Genomic DNA, 25,389 nt, shown 5'->3' on the forward strand with positions numbered 1-25,389 from the left:
GTGCATATTTCGCTTCATAGGCTTTTCGTTTTGCTTGCTTTATAATTTAAGTCAAAAAAAAAAAAAAAAAAAAAAAAAGCGAAATACGAATAATTAACGCCTTGAGAGTATTATTCATATCTGTTGGACCCCAAAACTCTCTGTGCTAAAGTACTGATCCTTCTTTTAATGTAGTACTAAAATATATGCAAGTCACCTTCAGTTCACTCATAGTGAAGCAGTACTTAAGGATCTATTCGTTGACCCATTCCTGAAAGCTGCGTTTTCGTTGACTGGCGCTGAAAAATATCCAGATTTCAACGTTGGTTTCTATCCTGATGAAGAAGCCTTGCTTTCTACGACCAAGAAGCTAAAGTTAAAAGGAGAGCATGTAGATAATTGCTTTAGCTACCATGCAGACGGGATCCTTCGAGTTCATAATTATGGAGACATCGAAATTTGTGTGGTTGAAGTGTCTGGTGCTTTTAAAAAAATGACATGACCAAAATCAAATACGATCATCATAAAGCCATTGACAGTTGCTAATTTGTATGTTATGTTTAGTTTCGCTATACGGTGAAGTGATAACAGAAACCAATTAATAAAAGACTGTAAAAGACTATTAATGTACAATAACGATAAGCTTAATAATAACACTTGTTCTTGACTTCAATTGCTTGAACATGCAAAAAAAAAAATATATTCAGCACCCAAAATTAATTTTAGCGAGAAGAAAGCCTTTTTGTATTATTTTACAATAGATACTTTGAAATAACATATTAAAACAAAGTAACTGGGGAAAATATTCAATTGTAAAGAGAATTATGGTGATTTTGATAAATAATGTAAACGATGTATCAATTGAGTATTCGTTTTCATGTTGATTCGTTTGGCGTTCTTTTCTGTTTAGTGTACTGGCACATTGAGTGAACAATGCGTCCAGAGATCATCTTCTTGATGTATCATGTGAGAGTAGAAAATAATACAATGCCACTAAATTAATTTGCGGACAAAATAAAGTTGTCAATTGGACCTTAAATAAAAGATTATGTTTAAACAAATAAAGTTGTCTTTTTCTCATCCATCAGCTCATTAAAAGAACATGTCAGCTCGAATATCCATAAACTGCACATAGTCTTTAATTATATCTGAAGATGAAACAAAAAAAGTAAAGTATGGGTGTCTTTTATCTTTTTAGAACACAACACACGGTTAGAGAGGATCCTTTTGCCTCTTTTAAAGAAATAAATATGGAGCTAGCAAAGCTAGATGTTTTTGTTTGTATAGAAACTCTTCGATCGTATGTCGATCAACTCGACTTCAAATCGTACAGAGCAGCTCACAAGCCTAGATTGACTGCAAGACATCGCAAAAGTAGGCTTCGATGGGCGAAGGAGCACATTAATTGAACCAAAGACAATGGAGAAATGTTGTCTGGTCTGATGAGTCGCACTTTTGCATGGAAGGCTGTAATCGTGGTAAAAGAGTGCACAGGAAGGAAGGTAAGCGTTATGACGAAAAAAGTGTAGCATCTACAGCCAAGTGCGGCGGTGGTGGTGCTATGGTTTGGGGATGTTTTTGGGAAGGAGGTTTCGGATCTTTAGAAATGATTGACACCGGTTTTGTAGACCAAGAAACATACATCAATGATTTAGCCAACAGGTTTCACCCTTGGTTTATAAATGTCACAATGCATCAGGAGAAGGATTTTATCTTCCAAGAGGATGAGCTTCCTGTCATACAGGTGGTTATGCTCGATGGTGGAAGGAACCACTTAATCAGGTGATTTGAGTACTGGCCTGCTCAAAGCTCTGATTTGTACCCCATTGAGCATGTTTGGAATGCTCTTGAAAGGCGAATTGGGAGAAAAAGATCGTCAGTCAAAAACTTGCAGCAATTGAATGTGGCTCTACAAGAAGGATGGGCAAGACTTGGTTCACATGTATTGCATGCCATATTTTTTCAAAATTTTGTTTTGGAAAATTTATTTGGTGTGGTTGTAGGTAAGAAAAATAATGTTGGCCAATTGTAACGTGTATTCGTTCAATGCCCGATGCGACGAAGCTGATTATTTTCCTTTCTCCTTATTTTCTTTTACATTTTCTTCAATAACGTCTGTTAAAGTTATCCAACCACACCGAAAAGCATACCATTGGAATCTCCATGAAAAGGAGCATCTTTTGAATGCAAAATAAGCTTTAAAAATCAAAAAGGAATCAAAGGTGACTCCGACTAAATTCCGACTTTGTCACCATGTTTGGTCTACTTTCAATACTGAAATCGATAGCAGACGAATTCGAATATGCCACTGTTTCCGATTTTGAAAAAATGAAAGTATACTTTATTCATGCTGCTGGGGTCCAGATCAAACTTTGGTCAATGTCATTTGGAGAAAACATGTTCCATCTTTGGAAAGAAGATGAGTTGAAGATCAAGCATGAGTTTGCCAACAAGGAAGAATTTCTGGAACAAGCAATCATGTTTTTTTGGAACTTCAAGGTATGATATCACACTGACAAGTGCAGATGGTTTAGATTTAGAAAATTTGGCAAGAGGTTGTATCCTATTATCTACATGTAAACACAGAGAATCGTTTCTGTTTCATGTAAATATTGGTTAATTTGGAGTGCTTCCATACAATTTTCATCTAAAGCTACCAACACTATTACAAACACCGTTTTAATCTTTCTCTTAATGTAGTAACAAATCGGAAACAGCTTGGATGAACTGAAGAATTTGTCTGCTTCTCATCAGCAAAACATGAGGCAAGCTAGAGGCTCAACGATGCCATCACCTTTGCTTTCTAACATCGTTAATCCAAGCATCGTTCGGTTAACAGAGAAAGACCATTGCAAAGGCTTGGCAAAAAATGGCCCATTTTACTCACCAGAACATGATTCGAAATTTTGGCCATTTATTAAAATTTATGAATATTATTTGACATCGTCTTTAAATCATGTTATGCAGCAATTGTGTTAGGAAACTGTCTTTGGCAAAAGCTTTTATTTAACCTGTTGCATCATACAAAAAGGAAATATTATCTGAAAGCGATGTACTTGATTTCATATGAATTAACATCATTGGCAGACTTCTTTCTGGAGTGTTGGGGGCATATGAATCCTTTTGCAGGAGGATAATCGTGTATGAGTAGTCTGTGATTTATAAACGGATCCATGCCTGATGTTTCTTGACCTTGACATAATAGAGATATAAATGAATGACTCAATATTAGTAATTGAACCTTTACAAAGAATTTGATACTTTCCTTAGGAATGCAATAAAACTAAACTACAAGATGTACAGAAAAGCAATACGCATATTAGACAGCCCATACCAAGCAACAGTAAAACATACAGTCTACTGCCACACAGGCAATGACCTTCGTCATAGCATAGAATAGCTATCAAGTCTTCAAATACGTCATGACACACCAGAGCATACCTTACAAAGCCCTACAGCATACCACAGTGCTTCGTCACCTTTTACGGCCAAGTCATGTATTTTCTATCATTTTGCTCAACTCATAAATGGGAAACCCGAGAGCAACCAACCCCAGAGAATAGCAAAACATGAGTCTACTACTATGCAGACGATGGCCTCGTCACAACAAAGGATAGCTACCAGGCCCTCAAAGATTTCCCTCGTGGCACACTTCGGTATACTTACAAAAGCTCTTGATATACCGAAGTGCTTCGTCACCCATTACGACCTGGCGCACGATTTTTCTTTTTATGAACATTTTTCTAATTGGTGTTGATTAGAAATTAAAAAGTTTTAAATCTGCACATTAATGAATAATTTAGTATAAAATAAGTATACAGTCGTTCCACTGCCACTTGGACATTTTTTAGAAAAAGGAAATTAAGCTGCACGCTTTTTTGAAAATAAATTGGTCAACCCTTTGATCAAATATTTTTTCACTTACATTTTTTTATTTCAACTTGCAGTTTTTCTATGAAGATGGTCACGGAAGCATTATGAATGAAGAGAGAAAAGAAGCAACTTCTATACTTGAGGAGAAATCATTCAGATTAAAGAGCTTGAGTGATCTTTGTAAATCTATCAAAAATCAAAAGCTTCAACTTGAAGTGAATGAGTATGATGTCGTTATGGAAGACCCTCAGCCCAAAAAAGAAAGGGCTACCCAATACAATGTTTACACTGATGAGGACAGAAGAAGATATTTTTTTTCCTTTATGAAAAACTAATGAAACCAAAAGATGCAGCTAAAGTTACAAATGCTAATTACTATACAGCTTGAAAATGAAAACAATCTTATAATGATGATCTAAAAACGAACATGCCTTTGGAGAAGATTAACCGTACTCCCAACAGACAAGTTAGTAAGTTAAACGACGCACACAAAGAACACTTAATCAAGTTTTTTGATTAGGACACTTCTGCAACAATTCAGGATGCAACTGAAGATCTGATCAGCTTCGCCGGGCTAGAAATAAAGAAGTCTAGAGTCACAGAGTTCATGAAAGAAGAGTGCAATCTCAGCCTCAAAGTAGTAAGTTGCCATGCTATTGCTAGAAATTGCGAAAAGACTCTTGAACCCCGCGCAGCTTGGGTCAAAGAGTGGACCGAGAAGGGCATCAATTTCTTGAATACCTGCGTATTTGTTGACAAGCCAGGTTTTGACACCAACATGCACCGTAGCAGAGGCTGGTCAGCAAAAGGTTCGGCTGCAATCGTTGAGACTCCTTCTGCTAAAACCAATTCGCAGACTGTTATTGGAGCAATTTCTGCTTTTGGTGTCGTCAACTTGACCATGAGAGAGTCTGGAAATATCAAAAGAAGAAAGGTTGTTGGGGCCACAAAAAGAAAAGCACCTGAGGATAGGATTTCCGTTCCTAAGGGAACTACCTCTGGACACTATACTAAATTCATCAACGATACTATTGATATCATGGGTGAGTTTCCTGAAATGTGAGGATTACATATCATTATGGACAATGCTCCAATTCATGTACCAATTATAATTGACCCAGTCATCATCAGAAGGGGACATGTGCCGGTCTGTATTCCCCTTTACTCGCCGTAGCTTAATCCTATTGAGCAATTCTGGGCCGTCTTGAAAAGTAAAGTGAAGCGAACAAAGTTTAGTGATAATGAAACCCTCAGCTCAAGAATCATCGAAACAAGTGAGGCTATTCCTGTTGAGCATTTGCAACACTTTATTCATTATTATGTTAGCCAATTCGGTAACTGCCTCAATAAAAATCCTATCTAGACATTTTTCTTTTGTACCTGACCAAATTTATACGACCAAAGGGTTGATCAAGCTAATTTTATTTTTTGACCAATCAAACCTTATCCCTTCTCAGACCCTTTTTTCAGCTCAACGACAATAAAAAAAAGAGATAAAAAGGGTCCTTTTGTTTTTTTTTTATTCTTTATTCTTTTATGTTTAATTTTGTATTTACTAATTCTTTAATATCTTTTCATGGTTCTTTGGCCTGCTTCAACAGCCTTGTGTCCACTCTGGTGATGAAACTTCTGGTAATTAGACCTGTAGAGCTCGCAGAAGGAAGTGGAGGAACTGCTGTTGTCCCAAAAGGTGTCAAAAAAGGCTCTAGAATCTATCCAGAGGGTCACTGTAGTCTCGGAAGCGTCGATCTTTACTGGTGGAGGCCATCAATATCTGATACCGTTGTAGTCTAGCGAAATATTGACAGACCCCTAACAGGCTTGCACATCGATGAACCCAGCGAGTGATACAGGAGAAAAGCTAGATTTGAAGGGTGATCGTGCCTTGTCAGTAATACTTTCATGAACTGGTGGCTTTGGTTGGTAGATGGTCGTCTGCAAAGTACCTTGGAGCAGCTTTGCAAATTGGCTTGTCATGTTTTGTCGTGGCAACTCGATTAGGCCAATCAATCTTATTTGAAGCCTGATCAACTTTAAATAAGAGTGAGAGGTTAAACATCCTTTTTTTTTCCCTTCTCCACCCCCTCTGCTCCTTTCCTTTTCCTTTTCTTTCCTCTTTAATCATTTCTTGAATGCTTTGCGTGTTGAATTTGGCAGCACAGATACTACAGCTTTATTTATTTTTGGGATCAGATGTACTTTTACCTTCTCGTGGTTGATCCTGTTAATCAAAGTCTAAAAGCTTTGAGAACTAAAAAAAGTATTTTTTTTTAAATAAATAAAAAAATCTTTTTCTGTTTAATAAATTTCATTTGTCCTTGACTATAAAAACTCTTTTTTAATGCATCTTTTTTCTATAATTCATATTGACCTTCAAATATAAACCTCATGTTATCATTTAGTGTGATTTATAATAAATGTATTTACGTTTATTGAATGTTATTCAATTCTCTTATTCTTTTCTTGCTATCTTTTTATTAAGTTGTCTCGAGCAGTTTGCAGTAACTTTAATTACTGAACAATACAGAAACATTGAGAAATCCTTCAATAGCCACGAGGACTATCCTGGACCATGTACTAGCTGTCTAATGAATATACTCGGTGACCAATAAGGCACGTGTCTGCTTCCAGCTACAACGACAGAAAGGAGAAATATAAATACTTTTGCTAATAATACAAAAATGGATTTCATGCTTTTATCAAGTGTAGAAATTAAGAAAATAAAAAATCAATGCTTATTAATATTCTAAACAAGTAATCTGGTTACTAAAATCATAACACAAAAGAGTTAAGCGTGTGATAAACTGCTTTGATATCTCGAATCTTTATTGAAATTTTACTGTGAATAAGGTATAAGCATGCGAGGAGATAAATTTACCAAGTTCAAATATTTCCCAGCTTTTTACTCAATCTTGAAGAGAAATCTCATAATGAGGCACTTTGCCACGTTCTAATTCGAACACAGTAAACAACATCTCATTATTCATTATTCATTCACCATACACACATCTGTCACAAAAGATACTTTATAGCCTGACACTCTCTCTTTCTCTTTTGACTGCCTTGTTATACAAATTCTTCATATCCAAATTACGTCAAGTCTAATCCATTCAAGAAAGAAAAACGTCTAATTCTGAATTAATGTGCAACAATCAGATGAATTACCGTTTATAGGCAAGATGATTTTCTTTTGTGACACTCCCTTTTCTTTTTTCTTTTTTTTTCCCTCTTCTGTAACCTGTTTACACTTTTTTTTTCTTTCAGAAATGACACTAGAAGAAATGTATTTGAATACTTTTATTGTAAGCCTTTACTTACTTTAGTGAATACTCGCTTAAATTTCCTATGCATAGAATGAGCGACCAAGACATACTCTCGATTCAACACATATACGACTCACATCAGCTTTAAAACTCAATGACGAACTTGCTGACTATTTTCGAGATCGGTAACTTGTCAATTTGTTTTTGTACATGAAATAGACTAAACTATTTTCGTGTAGTGCACAGGTAGAAGATTTGTACGTAAAGAACCTGTTAAAACTATCAAAAAAACACTACTTGACAAACAAAGCAGCCATGGGGTAAGTCCGTTCTCTTCGGTCTTTATTCCTGCTGAAAATATTCACTTTTTTTTTAGTACTTTTCTTCCTTTATGGGAAACATTACATGAAGAACTCACTGCTTTAAGCAATATTCACGCAAACTATTCAAAAAAGATACTTGAAGATATCGAACAACCGTTTAGACAACATATCGTTAGCAATTCAGATTTTGACGTAATCCAATCCATGGAAGAATCAATAAGCAAAATTTCTCGAGAATTCGATGAATTGGATTCAAAAACCCAAAAGGTAATATTCTAGATAGTAAAAAAAAAAAAGAGAAAAGATTCATTTTTTCCATTACAGCATAAAAAAGCAGGCGGGAAAGGCGAATCAAAAGCAACGGAATTCATGAAGCAGCAAGAGAAGAAGATGCAAGAATGGCAGAACGAAGCACCGGCTTATTTAAAAGTAAAATAGTAAAATTATATAATGTAAGAATAGCGTGGCTTATTCTTCACAGAAACATCAAGCATTAGACGAATATCGTTGGACTGTGATGAAATCCCTTGTACACAATTTCGAGTCTCTTCAGCAAAGTGTTTTGGAAAAGAATTTAGAGGTTAGAGAAAGATGAAAAGGGATGGAGTGTGAGAAGAAAAGTGAATTAATATCAAATAGCTGACAAGAACCGCATTGGCAGTAACAGAATCACTTTCTGTTGAGAATGAAATTGCAAACTTTTGTTCTGTTGTACAGCATGAACCTAGACAAGATCTTTTATCTAGTCATGATGCTGTTGTACCTGAAACATCTCTGTCCGAATCTAGTTTAAAACAAGCGGCATCACCTAGCAAGAAAAAGAGATGTAAGTGAACAATGATGATAACAAAAGAGGCAACTAAGGATATCTGTAGTTTTCCCCTCATTTGTCAGTATTCGACGTAAACCCAAAAATGATCAACACCATAATATAGAGCCCAATCGTCAAAGAAGCTTTAGTCACTCGGGCAGTTTGGCTGAAGTAAACAGTATTCATTCGATTCAAAGTCATGACAATGGCTATAGCAGCCAAGGAATTGAAGTGGCAACACCACATCTTCGAAAAGCAGCCAGTTTCACTACAGCTACAGTTTCGCAACAACGACAACAACAACAACAACAACAACAACAACAACAACAAGATACGGTAAAATAATTTTTAATGATCATTATATATCTATCCTAAACCTTTGTATAGCCACTTATTGTAGTAGACTCAGAAGGTTATTCCATACCACCTCCTGACCGAAATCGTACTTGGCCGTCAGAAGCTTCTGAATCTTTGATAGAAACAGAAGATATGAGTTCAGATGCTGGCAGGTACAAAAAAAAAGCCTTGACTAATGAATTGGTTCTAAATCAAGTTATTTGTTATTCAGTCTGTTCAGTAATAACACAAATCCTCGTATCAGAGTGGACATTAAAAACGAAGCTGTGACAGAAGAAGATGCATCCAATGCAGCTGTCGCACTCACTCGAGTGGCTACCTTGTTAAAAGAAGTATGTTCCGTATCATATTCTTTAAATGCTTGCTTCTTACTTTTTTTTTTAAAAAAAACAACAGAAAAACGCAAACCCATCTGCTAGAAGATTAAGAGGGCGTAGAGAGTAAAAGATATAAAAGATAGTATCATTTTTTTATCTAACAATTTTGTATTTCAGAGTTCGCGCTACACAACTGTATTCTGTTATGGAGCAGCCCAACAATGCTTCACCATTTTTACAATCATTTGAAGAAGGACAAACCTCTACTAGTTTACCAACAATAGATGTGGCCATCACTGAGACGTTGCACGTCCTTTCAAAGTCAGGACAGGTTGAAAAATCTACCGTTATGGGTGAAGCACGTATCCGATACACAGGACCCACCGAGAGCGCCTCACCCATCTGCTTCCAATTGAATCTTCCTCCTTCAACCCACCTTGAACTCTCCGAACACATTAGTCTAGTGTCCGATAACATATATCAGCTTCTATCGCTCAACTTGACCAGCGACACGATTGCCTTTAAATATGAGGTGGATTTGAATGAGTTGCCATTGTTGATTAAGCCCATGTGGAAATGTGAGACAGATAAAAGCAGATTGTTGATAAAATATCAAAAGCAGCATGCAGGTCCATTGGAGAATGTCATGTTTGTCACCTCAGTAACGGGCGATGTGCAGCACGCGTTAAGCATACCTGCAGGAGAATTAAGTTTAGCTCACCACCGCATCAAGTGGGATATTGGTACGCTGGATAGCCAAGATGAGGCTACGATTAAGGCACAATTTGAGACCAAGAATCAAGGCACACCTCAGCCTATTGCTGTACGTTTCGACATTAGTAACAGTGTGTTGTCTCAGTTAGAAATCAATCAAGGAAACGATATTAATGTATTATGGGTCAACATCAGAGAGGTTAAAAAACATAGCAAAGCTGGTAAATATATTATCGGTTAATAAAACAAGTTATAATACAAGTAAAGTGTGGGTCTTTGTTAACATGTGATTAAATTGAATGCTATTGAATTCCATTTGATGCTGAATTTGGTTTAATTATTCAAGATGTTCAGCTTCTAATTTATGCTTTTCTTTTCTTTAAATTTGTACAATGTCTTACATCGAACATATATACGCTTTATATTTGAATGACTGTAACTCGATTTACTTTTTGTTGAAATCAATCTTTTGCTTATTTATGATTTCTATCAGCTAGATATGTTCATTCTGTTGATATTCAATTGCTTAACTCTATTTTTTATTTTTTTTTATTTTTATTTTTATTTACATTAAGATGATTCACACTTTACTTTTTTCGTGATAAAATTTTGCATTGCATCTTTTGAAAAAGGCGACACTTATTTGTGATATAGTTTCTACTCTTTGAGCAAGTGCAAATTAGCAAACTAAATTACCATTAGTCATATGAATTCCTATAGTATTAATTCCAGACTTATATTATTCAAGCAGTAAAGTCTCAGCTATTTAAATGCTTCTTTAGCATGTATAATATAGGTTCCTTATATATTGTAGAGCACCACGCGTCACCAGTTTCTAGTAGTGATCGTTTCTTTATATCATTTACAGGAATATTGAAATACCGTCCTAAGCTATTTTCAAACACACTACTTAGCATACAAGTCTAAGAAGTAATTGTTACTTCAACAATAGAGCAAAGAATAATTAAAAGAAATTATCGAGAATAAAGAGGCTTTTAATATAAAAATACCCTTGAAGGAGAGGAATAGGGAAAGCGCATTGATCAAAAACTCTTTTGAGATTACCTAAATTGGAATTTGTCCTACGAATCAAAAAATGACATTTTACTTTTTTTATTATATTATTTCAACATGGACACTGAAAATGAGACAAGTGGTTCTTCTCAACCTGTCAAAAGAAGAGCTCGCATGGCTTTATCCTGCCAGAGGTACACATGATTTCTTTGAGTGTTTACTGCTTTTATTCATTTTATTCTCATTAATGCGCAGATGCCGAAAAAATCGTTCAAAATGCTCAAGATCAAAACCTGAATGCGAACAATGCATAGCTGCTGGTGTTGATTGTACTTATTTGGACACACCAGGGGATTTGGAAAGCACTGCTCTACGAGATCGTTTTGCGGGTCTCGAAGATCAGATCCATTCAGTAGTTAATGAGTTTGGTCAACTTGAAGACCTTTTTTACGCTGTTCATAAGCCTAGTGAGGATATTCGTATCAATTCTCTTCAAAATTGGAAAATTTATAAGTCAGAAGCTGGACTCTCGATCGATACAAACATGTCGCAGGTCACAGAGATATATCATACACTATTACAGTTTGCTCAAGACAATACTGCCTTATACCCTCCTCCAGAAAAGAAACCAATTTGGTTGACGAGAAATCATTCGATATTTACTAATGTTCAACTGAGTCATTTTACTAGCTTGAGACCCAAAATATGTGGTGGTGAAGATAGCAATAATCCAAGTCTACAGCTACTAGAGGAAGAAGTCGAAGGAAATGACCAGGGCATACCCACCGCATTACCTAACAAATTAGTACGTCACTTATTGACACTCTACAAAACATGTCTGCTGTATGGTGCTATTGGTCCTTTTGACAGCTTATTTACCAACATCTTATCTGAGACTGATTATACCTCTTTATCACCTGCCTTTCAGCTACTGTATGCATCCGTTATATGTCATATGCTACCGCACGCATTTTATTGGCACCCTCAAATATTTGACAACACAATGAACGAATCCAGTTGTACACAAATATCAGTTCAGTACTACAAGTGGGCAAAACGGCTCTTATCGAGCATGTATTTCGATTTGCCCTGCTTGACAACATGTCATGCAATCTGTAACCTTGTCCTCTATCATATTGAAAACGGTAATACATCTGTTGTTTACATTTACTCTGGTATGGCAGTACGCATGGCACTCTCTCTTCAGCTATATCGAGAGGATGCCCTAGATGGGATTGCCGAAAACCAAGCAGCTATGTTTTCACAGAAAATGGATGTGCAGTCTATAAAGGAATACGCAAGATCCTTGCTTTGGTTCATGTATTTTTTGGACACCTCTTCTTCACACTATCATAATAAGCCCTATGAAGTTCATTTAGATGATCATGTAAGCACCACCACCTATTTTCAACATAGTTTGACCAATGATCAAGCTCTTTTTCAGTGGATCGAGTTTCACACTTGTCAAATCACCCGAGACATTCGTCGAACGATCTTCACAGAGGAAGCACAGACAAACTATGAAGCGATTGAAAGGATCGAAAAACGATTGTTAGAATTTCAAAAACAGTTACCTCCTTTGGCGACTGTATCAAATGACATCTGGCATCGACGATGTGTTTATAATCAGTGGATTCGACACCATGGGCAGTGGATCCTGATTCATCAAAGCTATTTGCCAACCCCCATGTCTGTGCAAAGATGTACGCAAGCTGCTTTTTCGCTAGTAGAGCTATTCGACGCCTGGATTGTTCAAGTAGATTGCTATTTTAGACCATGCGTACACGAACTGAAACAAGCTTGTGAGGTTTTGCTTTACCATGTGGATCAAAATACACCAATAAAGGCCAAAGCCCTTGAAGGATTGTCAAGATTGATCAAGGTACTGCTACAAACACCTGTGGGTGAGATTGCAAAAACAAGGCCTTTTGTACAACGTGTGCTGAAGGCAATACAGAACAACAATCCTTCTTTATTTAGCTTTTAATAATAGTATTCCCCTTTTTTATTTATTTATTAAAATTAAGCATGTTCCTACACGGCTTGATTTATCGCACAAGAGTCTTCTTATTTTGCTAATAATGTGAATATAATAAATATTGTATAAGCAAATTAGATTATAAACTCGTGTATAAAAAAAAACGTTTATTAATTTATATACCATTTCCGGAAATAGATTGGATTACACGGTAATCAAACTCGCTTTGCTGTGAGTGTCAACCCTAATGGTTTCGACAGGCTTTTATCCACTAGATTCTATGCACAGATAGTTCGTCCTTGTCTAGAATATGGATTAGCGACTAATCGGTTTACTGTTTCACAAATAAAAGCGCTAGAAGATGCTCAGAATGAATTCTTGCGACGAATATAGGGTAGATCTAAACGAGCTTCAACCAAATTTATACGTTACTTATCGCGCTTGCCAACAGGGAAAGAGCGAATAAGCAAACTCCAAGCTCAATTTTTCCTTCAATCTTTTACGCTACCTGAAGACGCTCTCCTGACAAAACTTATGCTACACATACAACACGACAGACACCAACAAGGGAACAAACTGTCCAAGTTCTCGCTTTGAAAAAGCATACCCCCTCCAGTGGAAGAACTCAGTATCAATACTTTCAAGGCCATCAAGAAACAATTTCTGCAACTGGGTCTGGATTATCAAAAACATCATAAAAATTCAAAACTGCTTTCTTGCTGTCGACCAACAGTCTCACTTGATCCAATCCTTTGGTTACCAATGACCCAAAAAGAGTGTAGACAATACATAAGATGGCGCCTTGGATGGCTGCCTGGCAGCAAGCTCCAGCCTTGTCCCCTCTACCCGATTCAAACACTGGCAAAATGCACGCAATTCAATGTCTCAATATGCACAACCAGCTCAAATGCTTAGTATTATCGAAGATCGTTTGTCGTTTCTTTTGAATCTTCTGTCAACAAAAATTCCTCATTCAAACCGTGCAGTTATCCCTTGGATTATTCGTTGGCTAACTGTATGTTCAATCCTGTTTGAATTGGAACAACTTTACCACTATATAGATACTTGTACCAGACTACCACATGGTCAGCTCCTTCTAAATTAGCTCCTAAAGCATTAAGGATGTTACCATGTTCCAAATACTGTTCCATTGACATTTTTTTTGCCCTTGATCCCAAAGGGTTTTTTACCCTCACTTTACTTTACTTCAGATTGAACTAGTCCGGACGAACAGATGTGATAAACACCCTCTGCTTAAATGGACTTTATAAATAATCTTCAATTTTTTTTAAAAAAAAACGTCAGTTAGTAGATCAAGTAGTGTAAATATAGCCTGTTTTCTATATAGTTTTGTAATCTTTAATTATCTTAATAAAGCTGGGAAAATCTTTAAACTGTACTTTTATTCATTTGTTACTTGTAGCTCTGACCTTAAAAAAATTGGTTGCTTCCAGTCCATGTTTCGTACTCTAAGGCATATAGACTATGAAATCAACTGAACTGATCTGGGTACTGGTACAACAGAGGAAATACATTTATCTAGAGTATGCCCAGCCTCGTTCATAAATGATCAAGCTTATAAAAAACACATATTGGAAGCCACTCTTAGTAAAAGATGTACATGGATTCAATGTTATCGATGGTAAGCTTACTACTAGAAGATCTTTTCTGTCTAGTCAGTCAAGAAACAAGGCTGAAACATATCCTAATCTCCTGCGTGCAGGCAAAGTAGTAAAAGAAAACCCTTTTGGCGTCCTTAAAAGCTCACCCAATTATGTTCTTGGAGGATTTATACCCTTTTTTGGTTTTCAGCGTCCTGCGCCTCAGTTTGCCTCTTTATCCAGCCCGTCATCCCCAGATGGCACACCAATTGAAAAATTATACATCAAGTGATACCGAAATCTTGACATACTTTCTCTAGAGTGCCTCTTCTCTTCATACCCTAGAGCAAGCATATCTTCCTGGAACGAATTTTGGCACGCCTCAATCTCACATCCAGAACGGATCATTCTATGGAAGCCTTATCATTCAAAGCTTCCTACACGTTCTCGTCTGCATAAAATCATATCTAACTATATCGCTGATGAAGGATGCATGATATGTAGTGCAATTAAAACAGATGAACACTTATTGCGGTTCCGCCCAGTTAAACGATCCATATGGGATACATTAGCACAACGATGCCTCGCTCAATTTTCGCTACTATCTTTTGATCAACTATATCGACCACTTCAAGCAACAGCCAAAACACTACTGCATTGAAAAATTGACCTCCTTCACGCAATTGCTTATGGGGATTTGAGCTTAGGAAGAGTATACTGGAAATCTATTTTTGAAGACACACCTTTTTGGCCAAATGAAGCAACAGCAATAGCCGCAGTGTTACTTAGACGAATCCACAATGAAAATTTATGTCGTCAAGAAATGTAGGAATATTACAATCAATATCTCAATAGTTATTTTATTGTTGTAACTTTTCTTATACTGTAATAGTCCTTATCTGGAGACAGCACTAGAATATAATCATACAAAAAAATTCCGGAAATAGTTACAATTATTAAATTATTTCTTTAATTATGACAACTTCGCTCATTAAAATTGAGCAATTAATAGATCTACATAAAAGTATTAGAACCCTGTGTGTAAATAAGGAAGCAAGTGATATACAGACTCTAATTTTTTGTGTTTATTTGATTTACTGCACAAAAGATGGATAAAAAAAAACTTGTGATTTACTTTATTACAATACAACAAAAAAGTCAACTGCATTTTTTTTTTTTCTTAGTTTGAGATCTTGAAGGTGTTTGATTCAAAGGTACATGATGTATCAGATTTCTTTGAGGTGACTTGAAGCTTGTAGTGATAATCAGCGCTGGTATCGACATTATCCAATTTAAGATGATCCTTGAGAGTGAAGGAGTTTTGAAGAGCTTCGCTTCCAGACCAAGCAGTTTCAACCAATTCATCTCCCTTGTATAACTCAACCTTGGTCAAGGAGTCGGTTTGAGAGGTGCTGTCACGATCGACTTGGATATGAATGTGATCGTCGACATTGAATGTACTACCAGCTTTAGGATAATCAACAGACAAACCGAAACAACCGTTGTAATGTTCATTAGAGTAAATGTTGGCATCATCAAGGTGTTCAGCATATTCAGTTACACCAGCAGCATTGGTGTGAGATCCAGAAGTGACCTTGAAAGTGTGAGATGTTTCTAAACAGTCAGGACCATGTTGGCCATTAACTAAGTTTGTAACCCAAACACTAAACATTAATTAGCTTTTTGTTGCTATTTTTAAACCTTGATTTTTTTTTTTTCTTACCGATAATAGTAAAGACCAGCAGCAGCACTCTTGGGGATTGTGTCAGTAATAGAAGCAGAGGATTGCAAAGCATATTTTCCTTTCCAAACATTTTGAACATATTTAGCTTTTCCTTTAGAGTCAACAGAATATAACTAATTGAACTTTTTTTTAGAATTTTGCTAATTTAAAAATCTGGTGTTACATTACATCTAGGCCAGTAACAGTCTTTGTGCGTTTATCAGCTTTTCTAGCTTAAAAGGCAAATCATTAAAAACTAAAATCAGGACTGTTTCTTTATATACTTACTAACAGTAACCTTGGTTTTACTACCAGCAACTACAACGGTTGAAGCAGTAGGGAAAGTGACATCAAGGCCTAATCATTGTGTGTCAATTGTATTCATAACAATAAAAATATTGCACTTACCACCACACCAAGACTTCATGGCATCACTGTAAGAATCAGCTGTAGTGAAGGAAACGGCTGTGGACAAAACGAGTGCAGAAATGGCGGCAACAGAGAACTTCATGATTTAAAAATTTGGTATATGCCTTTGAATGATGATTTAAAAAAAAAAAAAGAATAAAGAAATTGAAAGAAAGAAAAGTTTTATCTTTTTTTAAATAGTAAAAATAAATGATGGGAACTCAGGTAACGTTTAATTAACATTCAAAAGTAGACAAGGTGGTACAGTCAATAAAATGGCAAATGAAACAAAGCTTTGCCCTTTAAAAATATGGTCCCAGACTCTCGTCCACAAGGTTTATTTTTGTTTCATTCTCCGCTCAACATTTGAATTGCATGAGAATATGCGGATGGAAGTGAAAACGCTGCAGCCCTGTCTTGACCATCTCGTAGAACATTGAGTATTCTAACTTTGTCTGTTTGATCAACTTTATGAGTTTGAATAATGCTTTTCCATGCAAATTCCATTGCCTCAAAATACTCTTGGCAATCCAATGTCTTTTTGGTTTCGCTGAATTCATCAAAAACATCATGAAAATCACCTGTTAGATTAAGCAAAATTTGAATGCTGCTTGAAGTCTTTAAATGCAAAGTGAGTTGAACTACATGTGTAAAATCTTTCCAATACTCTTGTATTGTGCCATAGCCACCAGGCTCATTCCTTGTCAATGTTAAACTTACAATTTGAAAAATGAACTTTAGCTTACCTTTTATGAAATTTACGCTGTATTTGGGCATAGTCATGTTCAATTTTCTCAATTCTTGTTGTCTCATGTCTTTCTTCTTTAAGTATATCTTCTGTTTCCATTATTAAATATGATTATGAAAAAAGAAAAGAGTAAAAACTTTTATTTTATTTTTTTCACGTCAAATTATATACACAAAAATTAATGTTTTTCAGATCTATCAATGGATATTGTTTCTATGCCTAATGTGGAGTCATTTTCTGCTCCTAATATAACAGTTGGACTTTCGTCATTTTCTTCAGTTGCTTGATGGTGCTTCGATACATCATCATCTTCGAACTCATACTCATCTGCACGCCAATCAAATTCTCTTCCGCGTACTTTTGCAACAATGAATTGCATCCAAATGGGCATAAATGATCTGCTAAGTACAGCTGTCCACCAATTTTCACGCTGCGAATAATCTGGATGTATGCGGCCACGAGAACCCTTGTCTATTAAATAAACGGTGCCATTTAAAATGATATAGGCAAAGATGCCACCGATAACACCATAAGCAATAGAGTAGGTAAAAGGCATAACAGCCATCGTGATGAACGCTGGAATAGCATCACCGGGATAATCCCAATTGATATTACGTACACTAGATGTCATCATAGATCCAACTAAAATTAAAGCAGGACCTGTTGACCAAGGTGGGAAACTAGCAAAGATAGGTGAAAAGAAGATGGAAATAAAGAAACCAAAGGCAACACAAAGGGCTGTGAGACCTGTTCTACCTCCTTCAGCAATACCTGCGCCAGATTCAACAAAGGCAGTACATGAAGAGGTACCAAAGCAAGAGCCAATAGACACACAGCAGGCATCAGCCAAAAATGCCCAGGTTGAATGTTCAAAATCACCTGCCTTGTCTGTAAAGCCACCATAACGTGCCATAGAGTACATGGTACCTGTGGTATCCAAGATATCGACATAAAGGAAGGTAATCAAGGCAATCCAGATATCTTTTGATGTCAAGTCAAAATTGAATCGGCCCATCACATTCTTTAGGTTGTGTACAGTGACCACCTTTTTGAAATAATTAAACATTTGGTCACCTTCTTCAGTATAGGGAAAGTAGGTGATAGGACTATTACGTGGCCAAGAAGTGATAGCAATAGCAATAATACCAATCAAAATAGCGCCTCGAACACGAAACATGATGAGAAGCGCCATGAGCATTAAGCCAAGAAGACCCATGTACATTGTAGGGGAAGTCATATGCCCAGAAAGACAAGAGCCATTTGCGTCCAAGTCAGCAGTAGGACAGCCACCAAGAGTGACAAGCGTAGAGTAGTCTAATCGTACCAGGCCAATACCAGCAGATGATTGTAAACCAATAAAGCACAAATAAAGCCCAATACCACAACCCATGGCAACTTTGATACTCATAGGAATGATACGAGCAAGCCACTGTCGGACACCAAATAGAGAAAGTACGAAAAAAATGACACCTTCAATGAAAACAGCAGCCAAAGCAGTTTCATAAGGTACTTTACCAGAGCCGTGGTATCCAACAATTGTATAAGTAAAATAGGCATTTAAACCCATACTGTTACAATTAGGTTATTAACATAGTAATTAGATGTATTCTTATTTACCCAGGAGCCATACCAAGCGGCAAATTAGCAAAAGTACCAATCAAAATACTTGAAATCATAGCACAAATGGAAGTTGACATAATCAAGTCAAGTCTAAAATTATATACACATTGCGTATAGGCAAGATCATTGTCACAAGTGGTATCGTTTTCTGTAGGGGTACAGACACATGTACCGCCTGTTTCTGAGATAATAGAAGCATTGACAGAAATAATATAAGCCTGTATAAAAAATAAAAGTTAATTCAACTTTTTTTTTTTTTTTTTTTTTTTTTAAAAAAAAAAGCTGTGGAATACTTGCCATAGCAAAGAAAACGGTTATTCCAGCACGCATTTCTGTCATAAATTTTGTGCCTTTTCTTTCTCTTCTATGTCCAGAGTTTTCTAATTGAAAATATTTTCCAACAACTGATCGTGCCACTCGATCATTTATTTTATCTACCCAATTTGTCATTTGTTTTAGTTGAATAAGAACATACGTCAAAATTCTGCAGAAAAAAAAAACTTTTTTTTTATTATTTTGTAATTAAAATGGAGCACAAAAAACGGTAGAAAGTAACATAAATATAAATGACCGATAAATGCTAGTCACAGGGGATAAATGAATAAAAAATGAAGACTTTGAAAAAAAAAAAAAAAACATTAAAATATTCTATTTGACACTTGAGAGATGAAACTTTTGAAGTTTTATTTTCATAATATTATATGAAAAAAAAATTGTTATCTTTATCTAGGAGGAAGAGAAGCAGAGCTCTCATCAACATCACTGGTATTGGCAACAGATCTCTTCATGGCGTCTTCCATTTTACTCAATGAATGCATACGCATACCAGACTTGATCTTGCTCATTTTCTGCTGATAGCTGTTGTAAAACGAGTTGTGATATTTCTGAATATTTTCAAGATATTCAGCAAGACAAATGTTTTCTGCTTCATCAATATCACAGCTGTCTTCAACATCTGGCAAGTCATCAGAAAGTGGCTCAAACAAAGAAAAGCATAAAGAGAAAGGAATTCGTGTAATACGACTTGTCAAGAAGATATATTTGCAAAGCTTAGCAGTATCCGGACAGGAGCAAGCACTATGCAATTGTCAACTAATTTTACAATGTATTTGCCATCGCTGGTAAAGGAATTGCACGAAAAGCTCTAATAACAAAAAGAATTACTGCTTAATATACTAGTATGATATGCCAGATATTACAATGCTTTAAATCATCACTGATGTTGGTGATGTTGTTAGTATTCATATTATCTGTGGTTTTTATCAAGACGCGTTATGAGGGACTAAAAAGCTTTATTAATGTAAACAAGCGAAATATTCACTGGTTGTTTCTAGAGCATTTCTGTTGATGAATGTCATGAGCATCTACTTAGAAATTCGTTGCGTGTTAAGAGAACAGCATCTCCAAGTTTGACTTTTTGCTATGAGTTTCTTATGATTTTGTAAGAATCAACCTTTGTTGTTATTTGATCACTTTTTCATCAATATTTTTACTAGTATTACTCAAGTTTTTTCACATCCTGAGATAGCAAGGCCAGAGTCTATTTATAATCACCGAGTTGTTTGGAGATTTCTTGATGCTGTTGTTGCAGTGCTCCCAACCTGCAATTTCTACACAGGTGAGACGCGTCTTAAAGCAATCACACAAGAGCTAAGACGTCAAGGCCGCTCTTCCTCTCACTATTATAATGCTGATGGCATCATCTTTGACGATAAACTTGATTTAGAACTTGGCTTACTAGAGACATCAGGTCCTTTCAATGTAGATGATCCCACTCGCGAGACAAATGATTTCATCAAGGCTGCTTACAGACTGATGGTAATGCTGCATATCATTGCCTACAAGTATATCTATGCTGATGCCGATATATTCATGCGCCTCGAAGTGTGTTTTATTCATGCTGCAAAAGACAGGATCCAAATCTGGACTTTTAGACTAGTGAAAAAAAAAAGCTTTATGTTCTCAACCCCATCAAAAGTGCCATACTTTGTATCAAGCCTACCAATTCTATGCAAGACATAAAGAATATGACAAACACTATTTGGAAGCTCAAGGTTAGTATGCCATTTTTGAAGTCAAAAGTACATATATTCATAGATTATAGCAAATTATTGAGCAATCATGCAAATTAGTTAGGGAGTTGGAAAGATCTCACAAAAGAAACAAAAGTATAATAATTGAAGTCGGTACTGAGGCTGCTAGATTAGACGATTTGTTGAACGAAATTGCTGAAGTCAAGCTTACGTCTCGTGTTACCGAAGTTGACGATATTTACGTTTACAGTTCGCCCCTCCGACCAGAGTCTCCTTTTTGTTATGAGCTGGCTTGACTTTGCTGAGCTCTTTTGCAGTAATGATTGATCTTTGAGCAAAGAGGACTTAAGCATTTCTATTGTTGTTTTGAAGATGTCAACTCAATAAACTTATTTGATAAACTAAGCTCAATAATAAAATATCAATAAATTAAATAGACAGAGACTCAAACGTAGGGAAGGTTCAATTAATGGTATAAATGATGGGTATTAAAAATAGTCAGTTGTAAGTATTTTTGCTAGTTTTGAAGAAGGATTACGACTACAGAAGATAAATGAATATAATTGGGCTAATTACTATAGCCTCAAAAGATATGCAACTACGATTAATCATTGGTTAAACACAACGCTTAAAAAAAAAGAGAAGGTACGAATAGACAATTGTTTACATTAAGAAAAAGTTACAATAGAGTCTTATTTATTAACAGATAACGTAAGATTTCGAAAACGACAATCATTTGAAAACATGCTGCCAACTATTCTTTGGCTAGACGCTATTTAGTTTTCAAAAATCGCCAACCATTTTTTTCAAAACAGCCAATATTCACCGGCCGCACTGTATAGTCAATGTCACATCTTAATCCCTTATTAGTTTAATTGGAGGTTATCTTTTGACTGCTGAAAAAAGTTTAGGCAGAGATAAAGAAAGAGAGCTGTTACTATGTGTTACTTGAAAATCAAAAATTAAAATGTAAACAATGAGCAAATGTTCATACTACCACACCGTGGGTAAATGTATTAGAAAACAAAAAAAGGGGATTCGGATGGGCCCCGAATACATCCGAAATTGAAACAAGATCAATAAAATACTTTGTTCGTGATATTAAAAGGAGACATAATGAAGCTATAAATAACAATGTTACTTGAAGTATTACACAAGAAAGAGACACTTGGAAAGTAACTTAATTTTTAATATAAAATGCTCTAGTGCGATATTAAGTGAGTGATTATAGAAAATACAAATTTGGTAATTTCGAGACTAATATCTCTCCGACTTATTTACTTAAATATCTTTTTTAATTATATTTAATAGTGAAACTATCTATAGCATACTATATGTGAGATATAGGACTATTTTTATTCTTATTGTATATGGTTTCTATCAAGATTGTATAATATAAACGTTAAGTAAAGAGCTTTGTTGAATTTTCTCATCTTTGTTGCATGGAGAACAAAGCCTGCTCGTGATAGCCAGAGATTCAACAAGCGATTCCTGAGATTAAAAGCAACCCCGCATATACACCTTTATTATTACGTTCTTTTTTTATATAATAACAACCAATATGATGAGAAGATGCTTTTTTCAGGTCCTCCAACAACGGAAGTCTACTCTACTCAAGCCCTTAGTAGCTCCCCGTGTATACTATACAACTACTTCAGTACCTAGAAGATTACCTGTTTTAGCTGAAAGGACCAGTAAGTCTCTCAATAAAAAAAAAAAAAAAGAGTTTCAGTAGTAACACACTTTCTTTCTAGACAGCAACTCTTCTCGATCGCCCGGCCAAGAAGCTGCTGATAAAAGGTTAGATACAGCAGATAGAATCCTGATATTGTTTTAGTTGTGCTTATGATTTATTAGAGCGACAGAGATAAAGGACGCAAAATTAATATTTAATCAAGCGTGGAAAAATATTGAAGATCACTATGGAAGAGAAAATATTCAGTTGCCTAGAGAATTTATCTTTTTGATGGGTGCACCAGGGTAAGTATGAGACAACTTGTTTGAGGCAGTTATCATTAAGTCTATGAAGGTCAGGAAAAGGTACCCATACCCCTTCTATATTGAGGGCACGTGGTATTACCAATCCTCCTATTTCAGTATCTCAATTGCTTCAAACACCAGAATGCAAAGAACTCATTAACCAGGGACAAATGATATCAGATAGATACGTTATAGAACTTATATTACATGCTATGTTGGATTGTGATCCTACCGTGGGTGTCTTGGTAGATGGATTTCCTCGAACAGACATTCAGGTTGAGGCATTGAAATTACTGCATGATAAAATGACCGAGCTTAGAAGGGAACATTGGAATACCGATAGAACAGACCAATTTCCGTAAGTTATCGTATGTATCCCGGTTGATGATACTAATCTTGTACACAGACGACCTGTATTTCGTATATGTGTACTTTACGTGGATGAAGAAATTTCTGTACAAAGACAATTGACAAGAGGCAGGATGATACGTGAGCACAATTTAGAAGTAAAAAAAACTGGACAAGGTGTTTTGTGGGAAGAGCGTGTAACAGATAATGATGAAAGTGTAAAGAAAAGAAAAAGGCTCATAATTCGACATTTGCTAAAATGATATTTATAGTTGATTCGTGAGAGATATGCCATTTTCAAGGCACATTATGGATCTCTATTGAAGTTATCAAAGATGTTCCCTTTTCGTAAGTAAAAGTGCATAGACTTGATTTGAATACAGATTTATGATTTCATTAGATTTGGTAAATGCAACTGGGTCCATTAAAGAAGTGCTTCAAATCATTTTGAAAGAATTTGAATACCAATCTTCATTAGAATTGGATTCTGATACTTATGATGCTATCTCTCATATTCCACTGGCAACACAAATTGGTGTTCATGCACGTCAGGTACAAAAGTAAAAGATTGTAAATTTCAGTTGATGTTAAAAAAGGATGCTTATATAGGACCTTATAAGCAGACTAGAGCACTATCAACAAACAGAACCATACAATGTTCAAAAGGCTATCAAATTCATTGATAATCATGTCATCCCGCAAGTGAACAGACATTCCATCAGTGGACATGCAAACATTAGAACGTAAATAGCGTCAGTCTACAGTAATATTGCACATGAATGCTAAACTTTTGATGTAGTGACGATCCTATGTTAGGGGATGACCATTTCGCTAATATTGTAATGGATGTTTTATCTGAAAGAGGTTACCATGTTTCTTTAGACCGCAGAGCTCATCATGTACCTGTTCGTTTTGATATGAAAACAGGAAAGATTGAACTAGAGACTCACCATGTTTATTTATTAACCGTTGAATATCCTAAGCATTATATTCGACCTTTAGAACAGAAATTTAATTAAAATTCTACTACTAATTATTACGCTATTTTTAAATATTATCTTTATTACACGAAAAGTAGAACTATTTTATGTACAACTTTTTTTTAAGAAAAAAAATCATTCTTCATCAGAATCTAGAAAAATAGATCTTTTCTTTCTGCGTGAATCTACAAAAGTATTAGTAAAGCATAACAGTAATTAAAACTGTATATACCTTGTATCCATTCTTTAGGGCATGCTATTCCTATTGATCCACTTAATTTTGCCATATTTGCCAACAGTTTTTTATTAGATTTAAATGAATCTGTCATGTTCATATTTAGTAAAAGTTATTCATCTATTCGCACTTTTCTATTACCTGGTATTGATTTCTGTTCCCACCAAATTGCAAGTATATTTATCAGGGATTCAGTAACTATTGGCTTTGAATCCTCGTTTTCTATTTGATCGATCATTCCATTAATAATATCAAATAAAATTGTCGCAAATGTATCCTCTGAATTTATTGACCAATATTGCAACATAGCCAATACAAACTGAACTTGAGGATTCGAGTTTTTAGTATTTTGAGGAATAATGGAAACAATACCGCATAATAAGTCTTCTGTAGGCTTTACTGAAGAAATGATGGTAAACAAAGATGGTATTATCTCATTTTTGACTTTACAAAAAAAAAAAAAAAAGATCTTAGTATTACCAAAAATCAATAGAATATTACTTACATTGTGTCTTTAAAATATCAATGGTTTGAGCTTTTGCAAAAATGCTTTCTACAACTTTTGTTTTTCCTTGTAACTCAGCGGCTAACAATTGCCAAAAACACATCGTTTCATAGGATGGAATCTTAAAAGATGCATCAATAAACATTGGATCAAATTGGTCACCAAACACACGTATAGACCCAAAGTGTAGATCACAAACCATTCGTCCCAACTATTAATAAAATAGCATTTAGTATTTGTGTGCTTTCTAAAAGCCTTACAACTTACTTTATCAGGCAAAATCATCATAAGGACTAGTTTCAATAGATCCAAATTACCTACCACAACATGTGGTAGGTATCGATATAGTAGCGGTATAAGATGATTGAAATATATTACATTTTGCTCAGCAAGTGACTACAAACGAAGTGAGTAAAAAAAGCATTTTTTTTTTTTTTCAAAACTTCAAAAATATGTACTCTTAAATCGTTTATCAAATATTCTTTTAAGAAATGCACAGAGTCATCTTTTGATTCTTCCATTGTACGAATATGCATAACATACGTTTCATAATAAGATACTATAGGTGGGAACCATTTT

The 25,389-nt window shown here is 35.5% G+C and overlaps 13 protein-coding genes across 13 annotated transcripts; 9 read left to right on the plus strand and 4 right to left on the minus strand.

The window, feature by feature from the left end:
• Nucleotides 1–1,438: 1,438 nt before the first annotated feature.
• RO3G_15336 (uncharacterized protein) lies at nucleotides 1,439–1,765 on the plus strand (the record flags this gene model as incomplete). Its single annotated transcript, XM_067669920.1, has 1 exon — nucleotides 1,439–1,765. The coding sequence occupies one exon, from the start codon at nucleotides 1,439–1,441 to the stop codon at nucleotides 1,763–1,765; it is 327 nt and encodes a 108-aa protein (XP_067526021.1).
• A 467-nt stretch (nucleotides 1,766–2,232) lies between these two features.
• RO3G_15337 (uncharacterized protein) lies at nucleotides 2,233–2,484 on the plus strand (the record flags this gene model as incomplete). Its single annotated transcript, XM_067669921.1, has 1 exon — nucleotides 2,233–2,484. The coding sequence occupies one exon, from the start codon at nucleotides 2,233–2,235 to the stop codon at nucleotides 2,482–2,484; it is 252 nt and encodes an 83-aa protein (XP_067526022.1).
• A 1,795-nt stretch (nucleotides 2,485–4,279) lies between these two features.
• RO3G_15338 (uncharacterized protein) lies at nucleotides 4,280–4,915 on the plus strand (the record flags this gene model as incomplete). Its single annotated transcript, XM_067669922.1, has 2 exons — nucleotides 4,280–4,318; nucleotides 4,373–4,915. 2 exons carry the CDS (start codon nucleotides 4,280–4,282, stop codon nucleotides 4,913–4,915), a joined length of 582 nt encoding a protein of 193 aa, XP_067526023.1.
• Nucleotides 4,916–5,664: 749 nt separating this feature from the next.
• On the minus strand, nucleotides 5,665–5,829 carry RO3G_15339 (uncharacterized protein; the record flags this gene model as incomplete). The annotated part of the gene is made up of 1 exon (XM_067669923.1): nucleotides 5,665–5,829. One exon carries the CDS (start codon nucleotides 5,827–5,829, stop codon nucleotides 5,665–5,667), a length of 165 nt encoding a protein of 54 aa, XP_067526024.1.
• Nucleotides 5,830–7,430: 1,601 nt separating this feature from the next.
• On the plus strand, nucleotides 7,431–9,878 carry RO3G_15340 (uncharacterized protein; the record flags this gene model as incomplete). Its single annotated transcript, XM_067669924.1, has 8 exons — nucleotides 7,431–7,435; nucleotides 7,492–7,705; nucleotides 7,901–8,018; nucleotides 8,100–8,264; nucleotides 8,314–8,585; nucleotides 8,637–8,758; nucleotides 8,818–8,938; nucleotides 9,138–9,878. 8 exons carry the CDS (start codon nucleotides 7,431–7,433, stop codon nucleotides 9,876–9,878), a joined length of 1,758 nt encoding a protein of 585 aa, XP_067526025.1.
• Nucleotides 9,879–10,768: 890 nt separating this feature from the next.
• RO3G_15341 (uncharacterized protein) lies at nucleotides 10,769–12,638 on the plus strand (the record flags this gene model as incomplete). Its single annotated transcript, XM_067669925.1, has 2 exons — nucleotides 10,769–10,845; nucleotides 10,907–12,638. The coding sequence occupies 2 exons, from the start codon at nucleotides 10,769–10,771 to the stop codon at nucleotides 12,636–12,638; spliced, it is 1,809 nt and encodes a 602-aa protein (XP_067526026.1).
• A 797-nt stretch (nucleotides 12,639–13,435) lies between these two features.
• Nucleotides 13,436–13,576, plus strand: RO3G_15342 (uncharacterized protein; the record flags this gene model as incomplete). Its single annotated transcript, XM_067669926.1, has 1 exon — nucleotides 13,436–13,576. One exon carries the CDS (start codon nucleotides 13,436–13,438, stop codon nucleotides 13,574–13,576), a length of 141 nt encoding a protein of 46 aa, XP_067526027.1.
• Nucleotides 13,577–14,114: 538 nt separating this feature from the next.
• RO3G_15343 (uncharacterized protein) lies at nucleotides 14,115–14,522 on the plus strand (the record flags this gene model as incomplete). The annotated part of the gene is made up of 2 exons (XM_067669927.1): nucleotides 14,115–14,144; nucleotides 14,277–14,522. The coding sequence occupies 2 exons, from the start codon at nucleotides 14,115–14,117 to the stop codon at nucleotides 14,520–14,522; spliced, it is 276 nt and encodes a 91-aa protein (XP_067526028.1).
• Nucleotides 14,523–15,410: 888 nt separating this feature from the next.
• On the minus strand, nucleotides 15,411–16,464 carry RO3G_15344 (uncharacterized protein; the record flags this gene model as incomplete). Its single annotated transcript, XM_067669928.1, has 4 exons — nucleotides 15,411–15,894; nucleotides 15,954–16,065; nucleotides 16,242–16,310; nucleotides 16,362–16,464. The coding sequence occupies 4 exons, from the start codon at nucleotides 16,462–16,464 to the stop codon at nucleotides 15,411–15,413; spliced, it is 768 nt and encodes a 255-aa protein (XP_067526029.1).
• An 823-nt stretch (nucleotides 16,465–17,287) lies between these two features.
• Nucleotides 17,288–18,737, minus strand: RO3G_15345 (uncharacterized protein; the record flags this gene model as incomplete). Its single annotated transcript, XM_067669929.1, has 2 exons — nucleotides 17,288–18,677; nucleotides 18,727–18,737. 2 exons carry the CDS (start codon nucleotides 18,735–18,737, stop codon nucleotides 17,288–17,290), a joined length of 1,401 nt encoding a protein of 466 aa, XP_067526030.1.
• A 714-nt stretch (nucleotides 18,738–19,451) lies between these two features.
• RO3G_15346 (uncharacterized protein) lies at nucleotides 19,452–19,574 on the minus strand (the record flags this gene model as incomplete). Its single annotated transcript, XM_067669930.1, has 1 exon — nucleotides 19,452–19,574. The coding sequence occupies one exon, from the start codon at nucleotides 19,572–19,574 to the stop codon at nucleotides 19,452–19,454; it is 123 nt and encodes a 40-aa protein (XP_067526031.1).
• Nucleotides 19,575–20,162: 588 nt separating this feature from the next.
• RO3G_15347 (uncharacterized protein) lies at nucleotides 20,163–21,058 on the plus strand (the record flags this gene model as incomplete). Its single annotated transcript, XM_067669931.1, has 4 exons — nucleotides 20,163–20,170; nucleotides 20,226–20,573; nucleotides 20,669–20,783; nucleotides 20,834–21,058. 4 exons carry the CDS (start codon nucleotides 20,163–20,165, stop codon nucleotides 21,056–21,058), a joined length of 696 nt encoding a protein of 231 aa, XP_067526032.1.
• Nucleotides 21,059–23,047: 1,989 nt separating this feature from the next.
• Nucleotides 23,048–23,654, plus strand: RO3G_15348 (uncharacterized protein; the record flags this gene model as incomplete). The annotated part of the gene is made up of 4 exons (XM_067669932.1): nucleotides 23,048–23,100; nucleotides 23,149–23,308; nucleotides 23,363–23,438; nucleotides 23,491–23,654. The coding sequence occupies 4 exons, from the start codon at nucleotides 23,048–23,050 to the stop codon at nucleotides 23,652–23,654; spliced, it is 453 nt and encodes a 150-aa protein (XP_067526033.1).
• Nucleotides 23,655–25,389: the final 1,735 nt, after the last annotated feature.

This window comes from Rhizopus delemar, genomic scaffold, assembly GCF_000149305.1.
Source record: "Rhizopus delemar RA 99-880 supercont3.16 genomic scaffold, whole genome shotgun sequence".
NCBI lineage: Eukaryota > Fungi > Mucoromycota > Mucoromycetes > Mucorales > Rhizopodaceae > Rhizopus > Rhizopus delemar.